Source organism: Neolamprologus brichardi, unplaced genomic scaffold (genome assembly GCF_056152115.1).
Source record: "Neolamprologus brichardi isolate AB-2024 unplaced genomic scaffold, ASM5615211v1 NODE_ptg000031l+_length_7269946_cov_1, whole genome shotgun sequence".
In the NCBI taxonomy this organism is placed as follows: domain Eukaryota; kingdom Metazoa; phylum Chordata; class Actinopteri; order Cichliformes; family Cichlidae; genus Neolamprologus; species Neolamprologus brichardi.
The window spans coordinates 5601443-5615932 of NW_028270136.1; the positions used below are offsets into that span (position 1 = coordinate 5601443).

General features: G+C 40.1%; 1 protein-coding gene across 1 annotated transcript in view; it reads right to left on the reverse strand.

The window, feature by feature from the left end:
• Positions 1-500: 500 nt before the first annotated feature.
• jupb (junction plakoglobin b) overlaps positions 501-14490 on the reverse strand; it is a 95372-nt gene continuing 81382 nt past the window's right edge. Inside the window, exons 12-18 of the mRNA XM_087837229.1 lie at positions 13457-13609; positions 11078-11197; positions 9074-9224; positions 6405-6526; positions 5901-5943; positions 2786-2925; positions 501-1036 (exon numbers count right to left, since the gene is read on the reverse strand). Of these exons, the coding sequence (XP_087693355.1) occupies positions 2789-2925; positions 5901-5943; positions 6405-6526; positions 9074-9224; positions 11078-11197; positions 13457-13609 (726 nt within the window). The 3' untranslated portion in view covers positions 501-1036; positions 2786-2788. The remainder of the gene's footprint in view (positions 1037-2785; positions 2926-5900; positions 5944-6404; positions 6527-9073; positions 9225-11077; positions 11198-13456; positions 13610-14490) is intronic.

Sequence of the window (14490 nt, forward strand, 5' to 3'; positions counted from 1 at the left end):
GTTTTTCAAATCACTGTTTGTAAAGGTGAGGACTGTTTCAATGAGTACACAATATATTACCATGCAACAACCACACATGGACACCCTTGGACATGTGCACTGTTCAAATACACGCAGGAGACATCTACTGGACAGCAGCTTAAGGCGAGGACACACGGGTAGCATTTGGCAGCAATACCGCCAATAAGGAGGAAAATGTTTTCTATTAAATGTTTGGTATTCACAAGACCTCAAATTTTTCATGATGAGTAATGCTGTTGAATCAGTATTCTGGGTCAGAGTTAAGTATAAATTTGAACCACCTGCAGTTTCACCAGTGAACCATGTATGGTATGGTTAGGGTCAAGTTAGATTTAAGACGTAAACTAGCAAACTTCCAATAACCGGACTTTATCTCCACTGCATATGAATTTTTGACCAACACTTCATCTGTGATATGATTTTAGTTTGGATGTCCGAATGCATATTCACTATACAAGCATAGAACCTAACCCTTACCCTAGCAGCATGTTGTTTTTTTATTTTTAACAGGCGAATGGAACATATATTTTTCTTATGCAATACACATGGGGAGAGAAATCTAAAGCAATGAGCTGTCAGACATTGCATCACGTTTTAGCACTCATGTGATAAAGTTCAACCGATTAAAGTTTTCTGACTTGTTTCTAGATCTTTGCAGATGAAAACATTTGGTAAGGATTCTCAGCTGAGGTTGTCTCACATGTCTCAACTGTCATTGTAAAGCACTTTGACCTATCTAATAGCTTCAAAAAGTTACCCAAGTAACAATGCCTGAAAACATCAGATATCCTCCATGTTCCCCCAACAGTAAAACATTATAATAAAGTTAGATTTATTTCATTTACAACAACAATAAACATTGTTTAGATAACCAACCAATTTCAATAGTTCTTGATTTCCAAATGGGATTTTTTCCCGTGCTGGAAAAGGTTGATTCCTCCAATCTTCCATCCAACGCTCAGGCTTTCTTCCTGTGATTTATTAGTGCTCTCTTTTTCTGTCAGCGTGTTTTTTTCTGCAACACAAAAGAGCAAATGTTCAAGAATGATAAACTGAGTGTTATTATTACAAAAACTATATTATCTGTATTATCATAATACAGTAAAAAGTACAGTAATGAGAAGTACTAGGAGTGCAAACCTCCAGCAGTGCAGCTCACCTCATGGGCAGTATGTAATTTTAAGGTGATACTATTGTATTTTGTATATATTCATTTAGTTACCTTGTGCCAATTTGAAAAATGGCACATGTGAAGTGTAAAAGTGAGATCAGAGGTTAAATGTGACACAATATATTGGATATATTGATGCAAACTATAATGTGATATTTAGATTTCCATATATGATATCCTAACGTATATACACTACCTCACATTTTGGTAAATATTTTATTATATCTTTTTATGGGACAACACTGAAGATATGACACTTTAATACAATGTAAAGTAGTCATTGTACAGCTTGTATAACAGTGTAAATTTGCTGTCACCTCAAAATAACTCAGCATACAGTCATTAATGTCTAAACTGCTGGCAACAAAAGTGAGTCCACGCCTAACTTGTGCCCAGAGTGTCAATTTTGTGTGTCAGCCATTATTTTCCAACTCTGCCTCAACTCTGTTGGCCATGGAGTTCACTAGAGCATCACAGGGTTCCACTGGAGTCCTCTTCCACTCCTCCTTGATGACGTCATGGAGCTGGTGGATGTTAGAGACCTTGCGCTCCTGCACCTTCCATTTGAGGATGCCCCACAGATGCTCAGTAGGGTTGAAGTCTGTAGACATGCTTGGCAAGTTACTTTATTTAGCAAGGCACTGGTCTTTTTGGAGGTGTGTTTGGGGTTGTTAAAACACACTGATGAGCAGTGGGCTACTGGAACAAGAAGGCACAGGTGGGCAAGAGATTAAAATAGGGCGCTTTTGGAATTGTTGGAATGCTACTATGCAAGTAACCCCAGCGGAAGGGTTACATAAATAGGATGAGGGACCTATGGATTCTTCGCTACCCAGTATCCAGATTGATTGCAAAACAACCAGTAGCTCAGTGTTCCAACATTCAGAAGAAAAACTGCTCTCACTGAGAAGAACTAAGGGCTCAGAGAAGTACTCAAGAAGATGTGGAGGTGAGTGGCTCCGGCAGAACCCAGGAGCAACATCTGATCCTGATCAACATCCTGGCACAGCAAAGATACTGCACAGGACCTTCAAGCTCCAAGGCCTCTGGTAGACAACACAAGCTTGAAGGATAAAGGGTACCCTGCAGGGGTCAGAGGGGATTTTTTTTAAATACTGCAATATATCTTAGTCTCCCCTTGGTAAGTGCATACTGTTCAGTTCCCTGGTCTTAGTTTCCGTGTGGTTCCTTGCCAAGAGTTAGTTGAGTTCGTTTTGTCCTTATAATCCTGTTGGCCTATGGCTTTCTGCATCAGCTGAATAAAGGGCTAGCCTTTTGTTAACTTCCACCTGCCTTCCTGTGTCTGCATTTGGGTTCATTTGGGTTGTACAATTTATGGATGTTAGTTATGGAAGTTATCAGCTAATTTCTGGTTAAAACAACAACAACACGGCAGTCTAACGTGATAACACTGAGGTCTCAAAATACAAAATCCAGAAACCAGTGGGTGAACACATACTGGGCATAACCTTCTTCTCATTTACAGTGAGCTTCTTATATGGCTATATATTCGGTCTGACCACTAGCAACTGTGTGTGCATTCACAATAACACTTTAACCTGGACAGAAAGTAAACATCATCGGTATGATTACCTGTTAGAGTGGCTCAGGGTAGGTCTGTCTTGGATCATAAGTCATGTCAGGAATGTAGGGCTCATGGAGGTCGGGGTCTAGCGGCAGGGTGTCCAGTGGCAGATCAGCATAGCCATATGGGGGGTAAGAGCCATCTAACTCTGAGATGCAGAGACAGACATAACCTGAGTGACTGGTTTGTATTTTTACTCTTCAAAATTAAAAACACTGCTCCTAGTGTTACAATGAGGATCTTCTGTCAGCACTATCAAATCAAAACCTTCAGTTCACCTCCATTATGGCTCTTAATTTTAAATTTGTTATGAAAATTTAAATGCCATCCCCACACAAACATGGATACATACTGTTACAGTTTCATTGTATCAGATTGTATGACAGAGGGAAGTATATAGACCGGGGGTAGGCAACCTTTCTGATGATGAGTGTGTTGGAATTTAAATATATATTCTTAGTGCTTATTTGATTATATTGTTTTATGTATTTTAATAAGAGAGGGCCAACTTTGAGTGTAAACTAGGTCGCAGGCTGACAGGAAACTGCATGCTTTTGCAGAGCATATGAGGTGCAGACAGAAAGTGAAAGTAAGCAGAGTGTTTTGATCAAAACTTAAAATGTGTGTGACGTGCAGCGGAAATATATAACCAGGCTGGCACTGCTGCTTTCAGACCTGAGCTTGTGTGTTCGTGTGTTCAGGTCTCCCGGGAATGTAAAATAAAGATCATTTTTTGAGCTTTGACCACTTTGAGCCGTGTCTTTCTTTGCCGTGAAGAATACAAAGAACTGGATTTAATAAGTGCATCTAAAATTTCCTCAGAAGTCAGTGTGCCATATGATTGCATTAGCAATAAATGTAATAACGCTCTATATGAACAGTTACACACTATATAGAACAACTTTATAGAATCATATTTGTTCACAGATGTTGGCAGCTATCAGCGAATAGTTATCAGCTATTTTGAAACAAAAAAAATACTTTTTATCCATAACAGCAAATGAACTGTACAACAGAAAATACAAATGCTGTTTATGGTCTCCTCACAACAATGATGAGAAATAAACTGGGCCAATATGGCATGTTTGTTAATACAGAGACACACATGTTAATGTGATCTCTGGTCTCCCAGTGTCCAGCATTCAGACCTGAGGACTCATGTGAGAGAAAATCTGCTCACACAGACATGTAGAGCCAAATACTGTCAATAAGGCCTCTGCAATGTTCTGAAGACAGTTAAACTTGTCAGGTAGTGACAGCTCCTGAAGCATTTGAAGTGTCGGAAAATTCTTGTCTCAAACTGACTATAAGATATTGGTCCATGTCTTCATATCAAGCAGGTCTGTTTGCAGGATTATCCAAATCCTGATGTTCATTCAATACGTAGCAGTCAGAGTTCTTGTATGCACAAATTTGACCATATTCCCCCAGTATTGAAGTCACATTATTGGCTCCTGTGATCTATGTGCTTTCTTTTGAGTGGTGGTGTGACTACAGCACATTTGAGAGAAACAGAGGTGAATGTTGGATCTACGGACAGGTCGGCCACTGAAGGTATTTATTAGTGGAAAGTGTTATAGCGCTAAGAAAAATAAAGAAAATAAGCAAAAGATACACATTTTGGAGGAAAAGATAGGCAAATGGAAAGACAATTAGCAGGAAAATTTGATGATAATAAATTTAAAGAGATTTGTTGGTTAAGTGTAACCTTCATGAAATCTATAACAAAAATGCGGAGCATGCAATCTTTCATCTTAAAACAAATTTGTATGAGAATGGTGAGAAGACAGGCAGACTATTAGCCAGACAACTTAAGCAAATAGACAACCAGAATGTTGTTACGGCAATGAAAAGGATGATAAATTAGTTATATCCTCTTTGGAGATCAACATGATTTTTTAAAATATTTTATCAAGACTTCACGTCTGATAACTTGAGGGGTGGCTGTAGCTCAGGAGGTAGAGCAGGTCACCTACTGATCGGAAGGTTGGAGGTTCGATCCCAGGCTCCTCCAGTCTGCATGCCAAGTATCCTTGGGCAAGATACTAACCCCAAGTTGCTCTCCGATGCGTCCATCGGAGTATGAATGTGTGTGAATGTAGTTAGAAAAAGCACTAAGTACAGATAAAGTGCTTGTGAGAATGGGTGTGACTGGGTGAATGTGGCATGTTGTATAGAGCGCTTTGAGTGCTCCGGGAGAGTAGAAAAGCGCTATATAAGAATCAGTCCATTTACCATAACAAAGTAAGTATGGACCTGCTGAACACATTCTTTGATAAAATGACAATACCACAAATGTCACAGGGGGGAAATCCCCCTAACAGAGACAGGTGTAAAGGAAGCTATCCATGCAGTGAAAACCAGAAGGACACCGGGAATCTCAGCTCAGCTTCTCAGCAGTTTTATCACAAATTTATAGATTTGCTATGTTAATTTTTACTTAAGTATAACATGAAGCTTTTGGATATGGACTGCTTCCTGTAAGTTGTATTTAGGCAGTAATATCACTCCAAAGGCGATTTAACTGATCCAGGTATTTACAGAGTGATCGGTTTAACCAATGTGGATTGCACAATTCTATCCAAAGTATTAGCAACAAGGCTGGAGGTTGTACTACCACAAAATATTCATAAAGATCAAGTAGGGTTTGTCAAGAATATAATATAAGGATGATATGAGGAGATTACTACTCCTGCTGTGGCTAAAACGAAAAAACACAAATCCTGTATTGGCTATATCTTTAGATGCACAGAAGGCTTTTGATAGCTTCCCCGCTGACCCCAGCAGGCACCCCCGTGCCCTGGAATCCATCAAGGCTATGGGGCCCAGGCTCATCTGGACCGGGGCCCACAGCAGCCCGGGGCAGCCGACAGTTGTGATTTGGCGCTATATAAATAAAGTTGAATTGAATTGAATTGAAATGGCTTGATTAGGCAACCATTGGGCAGGGAAACCGATATAGATTGGATTTTAATAGAACAAGAGCTTGCATCTCAGTTCACACCAATTGATATTTTATCACAAAAAGTAAACAAACAGGGTAAGATACAAAATCCTATTTTGAAGTTTTGGAAAACACAATGTGCTCTGAAACACAGTTTCCTTGTGTATCAAAGTACTTACCATCTGGAAGATACGTAGGCTCCAAAGGAACTGCAGTATGTGCCTGTGAAGACATTGTTAGACATAAATACAATAATACATTTTACTCGAATAAAGTAAAACATTACCTATTATTTAAATGTAATACATTACATCCCCTAGAGGAATCACTGCATAATATGGCCTGAGATGTATTATCACATAATTAGTCTTTAACAGTATAAACCTTAGGCCACACTCAAATAATAAAATTAATAATAAAATCTGATGACTTCCAGTTATACCACAGCAAGTAAATAATATTAGTAGATCTAAAAGGAGACAGGCATGCTAAGTTTCTGAATCTGTCAAGTCAACTAGTAATTATCTGCCTTATTTGCAAAGAAAGAGCAGGTTGGGAGTTACTCCGCAGATGATTAAGACAAACCAAAATGAGGTTAACACTCTTTAAGAGTGGGTATGGCTTTTGTGCCAACACCTCTGCACGCAAAAGCACACAGACATCCACAAACATAGGTATTTTACCATTTCCCAGGCAGCCGGGTCATGCTTGAACAGCGAATGTGTAAGCTCCACTGACACTCTCTTCCTGTAGTCGGAACTCTTGTCTTCCGAAATGCGGAACAACACTGCTGCGGCATAGGTAGCTGCAGGGAGATGGCAACATCAGGTATTTACAAACAGAATTAATTATCAAGTCCTTTCACGAATGAACATATTTTGAGTGTAAGGAAGCTTCTGTGTTACAGAAGTGTGTATGCATATCCATGATGGACTGTGTGTGTGTGTTCCTAAACCTCTGGATGGGACCTGTTGAGAGCTCTGCACAATATCTTGACTCCACTCTTTTGGATACAGACCTCCAATCTTGTTCCTTAAATCTGCTGGAGCCACTCTTCAAGTCGACCACTGGGACCACTTTGGACTTCCACATCTGCTACAGATATTCCTTCAGCAGCACTTTTGGATTTCGTGGTAGTTGGTGTAATGTTTAGTGGACGTTTAGTGTTTAATGATGACTGTTCCAGTCTGCATGTGTGTGAATGTTAGATGGAAAGCACTTAGGAATGTATAAAAGTTTTGTATGAATAGTTGAATAAAGTGCTTTGAGTGCTCAGGTAGAGTAGAACAGCACTGCATAAGAACCAGTCCATTCACCAGAACTAGTCCAGTTGTTGTTGGGTAGGATTGCCACATCTATCACAACTGTGGTTTCTGCTCCTGGTCTAGTTCATTGGCCTACAGCTGCTTTTTTGTCTGAACTTGCAATCCCACAGGACCTTAATCCTGTTCATCTCAGCAACCATTGGTAGTATCTTGGTGTGTTCTTGTCCATATGCTGCACAAGTGTTCCTATATACGACCCCAGACATTTGGTTGTGCTTCTCAGTGTATAAGGTCCCAGCTCGAGTGTTACATCATGCTACCATTAGTTGGATAGCCTCCAGGGCAGCTATGCACAGCCTGGGTCCTAACAGGTGTGTTAGACTCCAACTCTGTGATGCTTATGACCTGTTCTTGTGCTGCCATGATCGGAACCTTTCTGCTTTTAGTTCAGGCTTTAATAACCGCTGGTAGGATTTCTTGATGTCTGCTACTCTGTCAATGACCCATAGCATGTAGGTGCTTGGCTGTCCATAACTGCTGCTCCTCCTCACCTTCTGTTTTCAGCTGCCTGAGGCATTTTTGGAGCAGATTCGTGGACTCTAAATGTTTCATCCTGGACTCATCCTGGCTCTGACGTTCACTCATCCTCATGGCTCGAGGTGCTGGACTTTGGGTGGAGACCTCAATGCACTGTGAGGAGTTTTTTGTCTTGACATCAGTGGTGTTTATATCCTGCTGTGGCCATCTAATTATTCCTGCTGAGTATGTGATGACTAGTAGGGTCATGGCTTGGATTTTATTCATAGCATTTATCTGGGTTCTCAAAACCTGCCTCATCTTCTGGAGCCATGTGGCTGTTGCTGAGATTTGCACATTGTTATCATAGTTCATATAGGCCTGTGGGTGTCATGGTCCTGGGTCATTTTGACCCAGTGTTCTCAGTTTTCCTGTGGTTTTGTATTTTGTTCCTTATGTCCATTGGATTGTTTGGTTTGGTATTTGGACTCCCCCTGTGTCCATGCTTTTATTGTGGTGTTTGTTCTGGTACCGTGTTCCCGTCCTTTGTGTTCTGTGTTCTCCTCATCCCCTCATATTCATCCTTGTTCTCTGCCTCTCTCTCTGTGCTCATCTCTGTGTACTGTGTTGTGTTTAAGGTCCACATCTTGGTGTCAGTATTTTCAGTTTCGTGTCCTCCCCGCTCGGTCATGAGTAATTGTCCTCAGCTGTGTTCCCACTTCCCTCGTTACCTTCTGTGTATTTATGTCAGAGTGTCCCTTTGTTCCGTGTTGCGTCGTCCCTCTAGGTTGTGTGCGTTTCCCGTGTCTTCCCAGTGCCTCAGCTTTAGTTTCTCCCAGTATAGTTTTGTATGACTTCTTATGTTCCTGTTAATAAAGACCTGCCTTTGAGTTCATCCCCATGTGTGTGCCGTGCATTTGGGTCCTCTCTTGCCTTCACACAGCCACCGCATGACAGTGGGAGACCCAGGTATTTGTAGTTATCCTGTATGTCTGCTGTTCTTTCCCTTTACAAATCCACCCATTTCGTCTGCATCAACGTTCCTGTCTTTGCATCCATTCAGCAGAACATTCTTGATGTGAGGCAACAGTGCTAACCAGCACCACCATGCTGCCTCATTTACAATTCCACTTTACCTTTTCTTTTCTTTCTTTTCCTTTTTTATTATTTTTTAAGGAGCATGAAATAATCCAGAAGAACAAGGGGCTGGAGGAATATCTGTAGCAGATGTGGAAGGTAAGTCCAAAAGAGTCAAAGTGGTGGGAGGGAGCTACAGATACATCTGAGGTATTTTAACGGGCACAATTGGCATGGCCTACTAAATGACTCATAAGCTACATTTCCAGTTTCCCCCATTATTAAATCCAGCAAATAGCACTCATGATACACTGACAGGTTTTCCCGACTTTCATCGTTTTACTACCAAAAAGCCTTGAACTTCTTTTTTCTTAACTTACAAAAGAATAAAAAGCCATAGTTGAAATAAAAATTGAACATAACGTTTTAGGTGTCGGATGAATTTTGTTGTTTCAAGCAACAAGTTTTTCTCCTGCTAAATTTTCAGAACCTACCAATCCCCTCGTTGTTTGAGTGCAGCAGCTCCATGAGTGGTGCTGATGCTCCTTCTGCATCTATGAGCTCTGCAGAGTGTTTGTCCAGGGCTAGCTCACACAGTACTCCTGCAGACACTCTTTTCACATTCTCCACGTACGAATACAGCAGCTGGACAGACACACACAGACACATGGATACATAAACACACATTACTTTTTTGGCTATCCTTATTACCAAAAACATTAGTACCTAAATCAGTGCAGATGCTTTGTATAGGTGATTGAGGCTTGTAGTAAAAAATCATTTTAGTGCTAAGTTACATTAGAAAAGCTCTATATAAGTAAGAGTCCACTTACACACTGATGCCAGTGTCGTGAGAATCCGATCAGAATTGTCAGAATTTTTAAAGTTGGCTTTTTTGTGTTAAGCACAGAGCAGGAAACGATCGCCGTCAGAGGTGTTTTCCTTACTGAGTATACTTCGTGTGTTTTTGGCAAGTCTTACTAAATCACAAAGAAGGCAAGATGCACTTAATTCATGTTTGCCATGCCAGCAAGTTCTGTTTGCCCGACTAGAGTGTTTTTGACACAGACAGTGGTGTTGTGGTTACTGTTGGATCACAAAACAAAGGTTCTGAGTTTGAATCTACTGGCTAGCTTCTTTTTTGGGTTGCATGTTTTCCCTGTGTGAGTTTCAGAGGTGAGAAGCAACTAAGTACAAATATTTTGTAATGAAGTATAATTTTTAAGTATCTGTACTGTACTTGAGTATTATTTTTCTGACACATGTGTCTGTTTTAAAGGAACAGTCAGTGATCTTTTAGGTTATTTAATAGGAAAATCTCCCTTAAATTTGTGCCCTTCAAGGATATGTGTCACGTGGACTGGAGCAGCCATTCCAATTACCAGCCTGCTAATTAAAGTGGCCTCTTGGGTGCATGTGTTGGTGTACGTGAGTATATGAGCTGTAAATAGTGAGTCTGACTTATAGTATAACTCGAGAGCTATTAAAACTGACACAACCATGAGACCCCAGTCAAGAGTGCTCATCTACACGTCTCCCCCCAAACCCTCCGTGTCTAAGGTGCATGTAAAATTGAGAGGCAGACACCAGTGAAGACGTGATTAGGACTGCCCTGGCAGCTCCGCCCATCAACCACTGGGTAACAAACCTGCCCCCAAAGGTCCTCTGTGTATGGTTATGTGTCATGAAATGTAACGACTATAGTGTAATAAAAAGGAGGGACAGATGGCTGCACATCACAGCCAGCAAGGGCATGTGGATGGCCCTACCCACTGTGGTCTATGCACCACAGTTACACATGTTCAATTTAATTTTTGTAACGACATTATCATCCTAGAGGTATTCAAGACGAAGAACTCAGCTATGAGGGCTCTGAGCAGGACTCACACTATCTCTGTTTTATCGAGTAGTTTTAGGTACTCGTATAATCTTTTGCATTTAGTCATTTAATATTCATGAAAGATGAAGTTGAAATACTTTGTCTAGAAACATCAGTCTGTCACAGAAAAACTGATGTTCAAATCTACAACTTTAACTGGACATTTATATTTAGGATGGAAATATATGGAATCCCACTGGCTTTAAACTCCACAGTGTATATTTAGTGGTATGGGAACCAAATGTTTTTAGCAAGAAAGTCAGCAGTTTCTGTAGGAGCCTGTGATCTTAATGACATGTCCGCCTTGATGTGACTATTGTTGTGATTTGGTAAATGGTCTGGTTCTTATATAGCGCTTTCCTACTCTATCTGAGCACTCAAAGTGCTTTATACAACTAACTCATTCACCCAATCACGTCCATTCACACAAGCACTTTTTAAAACTGTTTATTGCTTACTGCCTAACATTCACACACATTCACACTCCGATGAATGCATCGGAGAGCAACATGGGGTTAGTATCGAACCATCTGACCTGCTCTACCACCTGAGCTACAGCCACCACCATTTGGCAGTTTATAAATAACATTGAATTGAATATGCATGCATGTGAATGTACCTGTACAAACAGTGGTATGGTCTGCATGCTGGCAATCTCTCCTCTGTTTATAGGGTCTCTGGCCAAAATATGAAGCGCTCCTGTGCAGCCCTCGACTATTTCCTCCATGCGAACGCCATCCTGAAACCAGGAAAAGTGAAGAAAGTCAGGCATACAACCATCAAGCAAAGAAACAAAGCAGAGGAACCTTTAAATACAGTAGAAGAATTATCATTAGAACTTTTGTTTTATTTTATTTTTTGACATATCATTGTTAGTAGGTGCTTGGTTAGGTTTAGAAAAGCAACATAAATACTGTAAAATGTGATGCCAAGGATTCCCAGCCAAGTGTCAGTCAATGTCACTGTTCATGATCAAATAGTTGACTTCAAACACCAATATACTGTTGTAGTTTTATTCAGCGTTAGTCTCCCACTGTACAAAAATAAGCAAAACTGCACATTTACTTTAGAAAGAGAGAAGAACTGTTTCCTTCTCTCTCTGCCCCATAGTTTTCATCTGAACTTCACCAACTTAAAGCTACCCTCGTACACTCCGCTCTTCTTCAGCTTCCCTTCTGTCTCTTCCACCTGCTCACCTGACTTCCATGGGACTCAGAGCCTTTAGCTGTTCTCCCCCAAGATTTTGGATGCACTTCCTCCAGATCCCCGGACTGCAAACTCTCTCTCTACTTTTAAATCACATCTCAAAACCCATCCATTCAAAATTGCATCATCACCTTCATCATGATTCCGTTTTAGTCAATTTTTTATTACCTTTTTTAGCTTTTATACTTTCGTACTTGTTTTTTCTTTTTCATATACCTCATTTTTTTTTATTTTTTTGTACTAATGCGATGTGACCTTGAGGGTCTTTAACCCTTTAAGACCTACCATAGAACCAAGTCCACCAGAGCTTATATTATATGTTTACATGCTGTGGAGCCATTTTTGGGAGCATTTCAAGTTGCTATACATCAATACAACCATTATAGCCTAAATTTTAATAATATGTCTGCATTAAGTGCATAGAAAAAACATAAATTGCAAAAAAGTGCAATAAACTACAAAAAAATTGAAACTCGTTTTTGTTTTTTAACATATATTTCTAGTTAGAGAAATTTAAGAGGCTTATCCCTCAAAACTGTAAATACAAAAAAGTTGCACAAAATAGTTTCCCACCACAGGAAATTTATTTTGAGTGTCTTCATAGTTTTATTTTTGAAATACACCAATTTTTATATACTGCAGGAAAAACGAAAATAAATATTATAATGCAAATTTGCAAAAAAGCAGCATATGCATCAAAATAAACTATTTCCAGCAGTGCAATATGAGTCCTAAGCATCCCAGAAACCACACAGAAAGTCATAAAGTCAAACATAACTTTTAAAAACACCAGTATAGGCTCATGAGGCCCTGATGGTAAAAAACTACATTTCCGGGGAAATGACGTCACTTCCGGTTCCGGGCAGGACATGGAGGACATGCGATAGTTCGCGCTGATGGACGTAGGAAGTGTTATGAACAGCTGATCGGATCGGCAAAGCGTGTTTCTGGAATATTATGTTTTTGTTACTGCAAGTGCTTTTTATGCAGTTTTTGCAAAGCTATATGTGGAAGGAAACTGTGACCGAGGACAAGCTGATGGCATAAGATGTAAGTACAACTCCTCTGGTTTCATATGCAAAAAAAATTATTGCGCTAGCTCACGTGGTTGCAGAGCTACAAGGATTTAAAAGTAGTTACGCAAAACGGAGCGTGCCCACTCCGACCGGTTTTAAAGGGTTAAAGGCACCTATAAATAAAATGTATTATTATTATTGTTAATATTATTATAATGATAAAACAGCTTTTATAACTTTCACTGACAAAAAAGTCACAAATTATAAACCTAATGGAATAAAACAAAGATTAATATGAAAAACTGAAGATGAACTATCTAGTCCTTATATATGTTTAGAATAAACTGTCACCATCAACTGCAGAAGTCTAGGCTCCAAAAAACCTGAAATCTAAACTTAGCTTCGATTATTAAATCAATGTCACAGCTCACCTGTGAGCAACAAACATTAAATAACTTGCTGAGATTCAATGTTTGTGCACCAGTAGTGGGTGCTACAGTACTAAATGATACCAAAGAGAGCGGCTCACTCCAGGTTCAACATTTCTGCTTCATTTCACGTGTTATACTCTGCTTTGTTAGTGCACACACAGCGAATGTGTCTTTGTACTTGTACTACTTATGCATGTCTAAATTCCAAACCCGCATCACAGATGAAACCTGTCAATGCATTCCTGTTATTTTCTTTCTACCTACCCTCATTTCCTTACTTATGTGAAGATTGGTGGCTGAATTTCCATGTGTGTGTGTGTGTGTGTGTGTGTGCGCTCTCCATACCTGGTATGTGTGCTGTGTAGAGGAGGCATGTCTTTGTGTATCCTGGTGAGCTTTGAGCAGCAGGTTCACCAGTCGTGGAATTGCACCTGCCTCTCTCAGTGATGCCTGATTAGCTGGGCACAGTGCGAGATTCCGGATGAGTCCAACTGTGGCCTGGACACAGAGGAGAGATCAAGACTAGTTTCTGAAGGTTATACATGCAGTAAATCCAAATGGTACATCCTGTTACTGTTTGAACATTCACTCGTCTGCACTAAAGTTTGCTGACCAGAGTGTGATGCTACATATCTAAGGAAACCACAAGGATGAGAGAAAAGATTTTAGTTTTCTGCTGCTGCTCATTGATAAAGTTGGGCTGAGGTTCAGCATCCTGACATCAGTGACAGCTCAGTTTTGTTTTGCTGCCACTATTAACGCTCTGTAGTTTTCAAACACTACATGAAGGCTTGCTGATATTTCAGAGGGAGTATTTCATCCTCCAAAAGTAGATACATAAAACATGTTATATTTATATGAACGCTCAAAGTTCCCAGTCCACCACTCTACTCTTAGGTCCAAACATCCCCAGGACCATAGTAATCTTTGCAAACCAGATATTATATATACAGTGGGGCAAAAAAGTATTTAGTCAGCCACCGATTGTGCAAGTTCCCCCACTTAAAATGATGACAGAGGTCAGTAATTTGCACCAGAGGTACACTTCAACTGTGAGAGACAGAATGTGGAAAAAAAATCCATGAATTCACATGGTAGGATTTGTAAAGAATTTATTCGTAAATCAGGGTGGAAAATAAGTATTTGGTCAATAACAAAAATACAACTCAATACTTTGTAACATAACCTTTGTTGGCAATAACAGAGGTCAAACGTTTACTATAGGTCTTTACCAGGTTTGCACACACAGTAGCTGGTATTTTGGCCCATTCCTCCATGCAGATCTTCTCAAGAGCAGTGATGTTTTGGGGCTGTCGCCGAGCAACACGGACTTTCAACTCCCGCCACAGATTTTCTATGGGGTTGAGGTCTGGAGACTG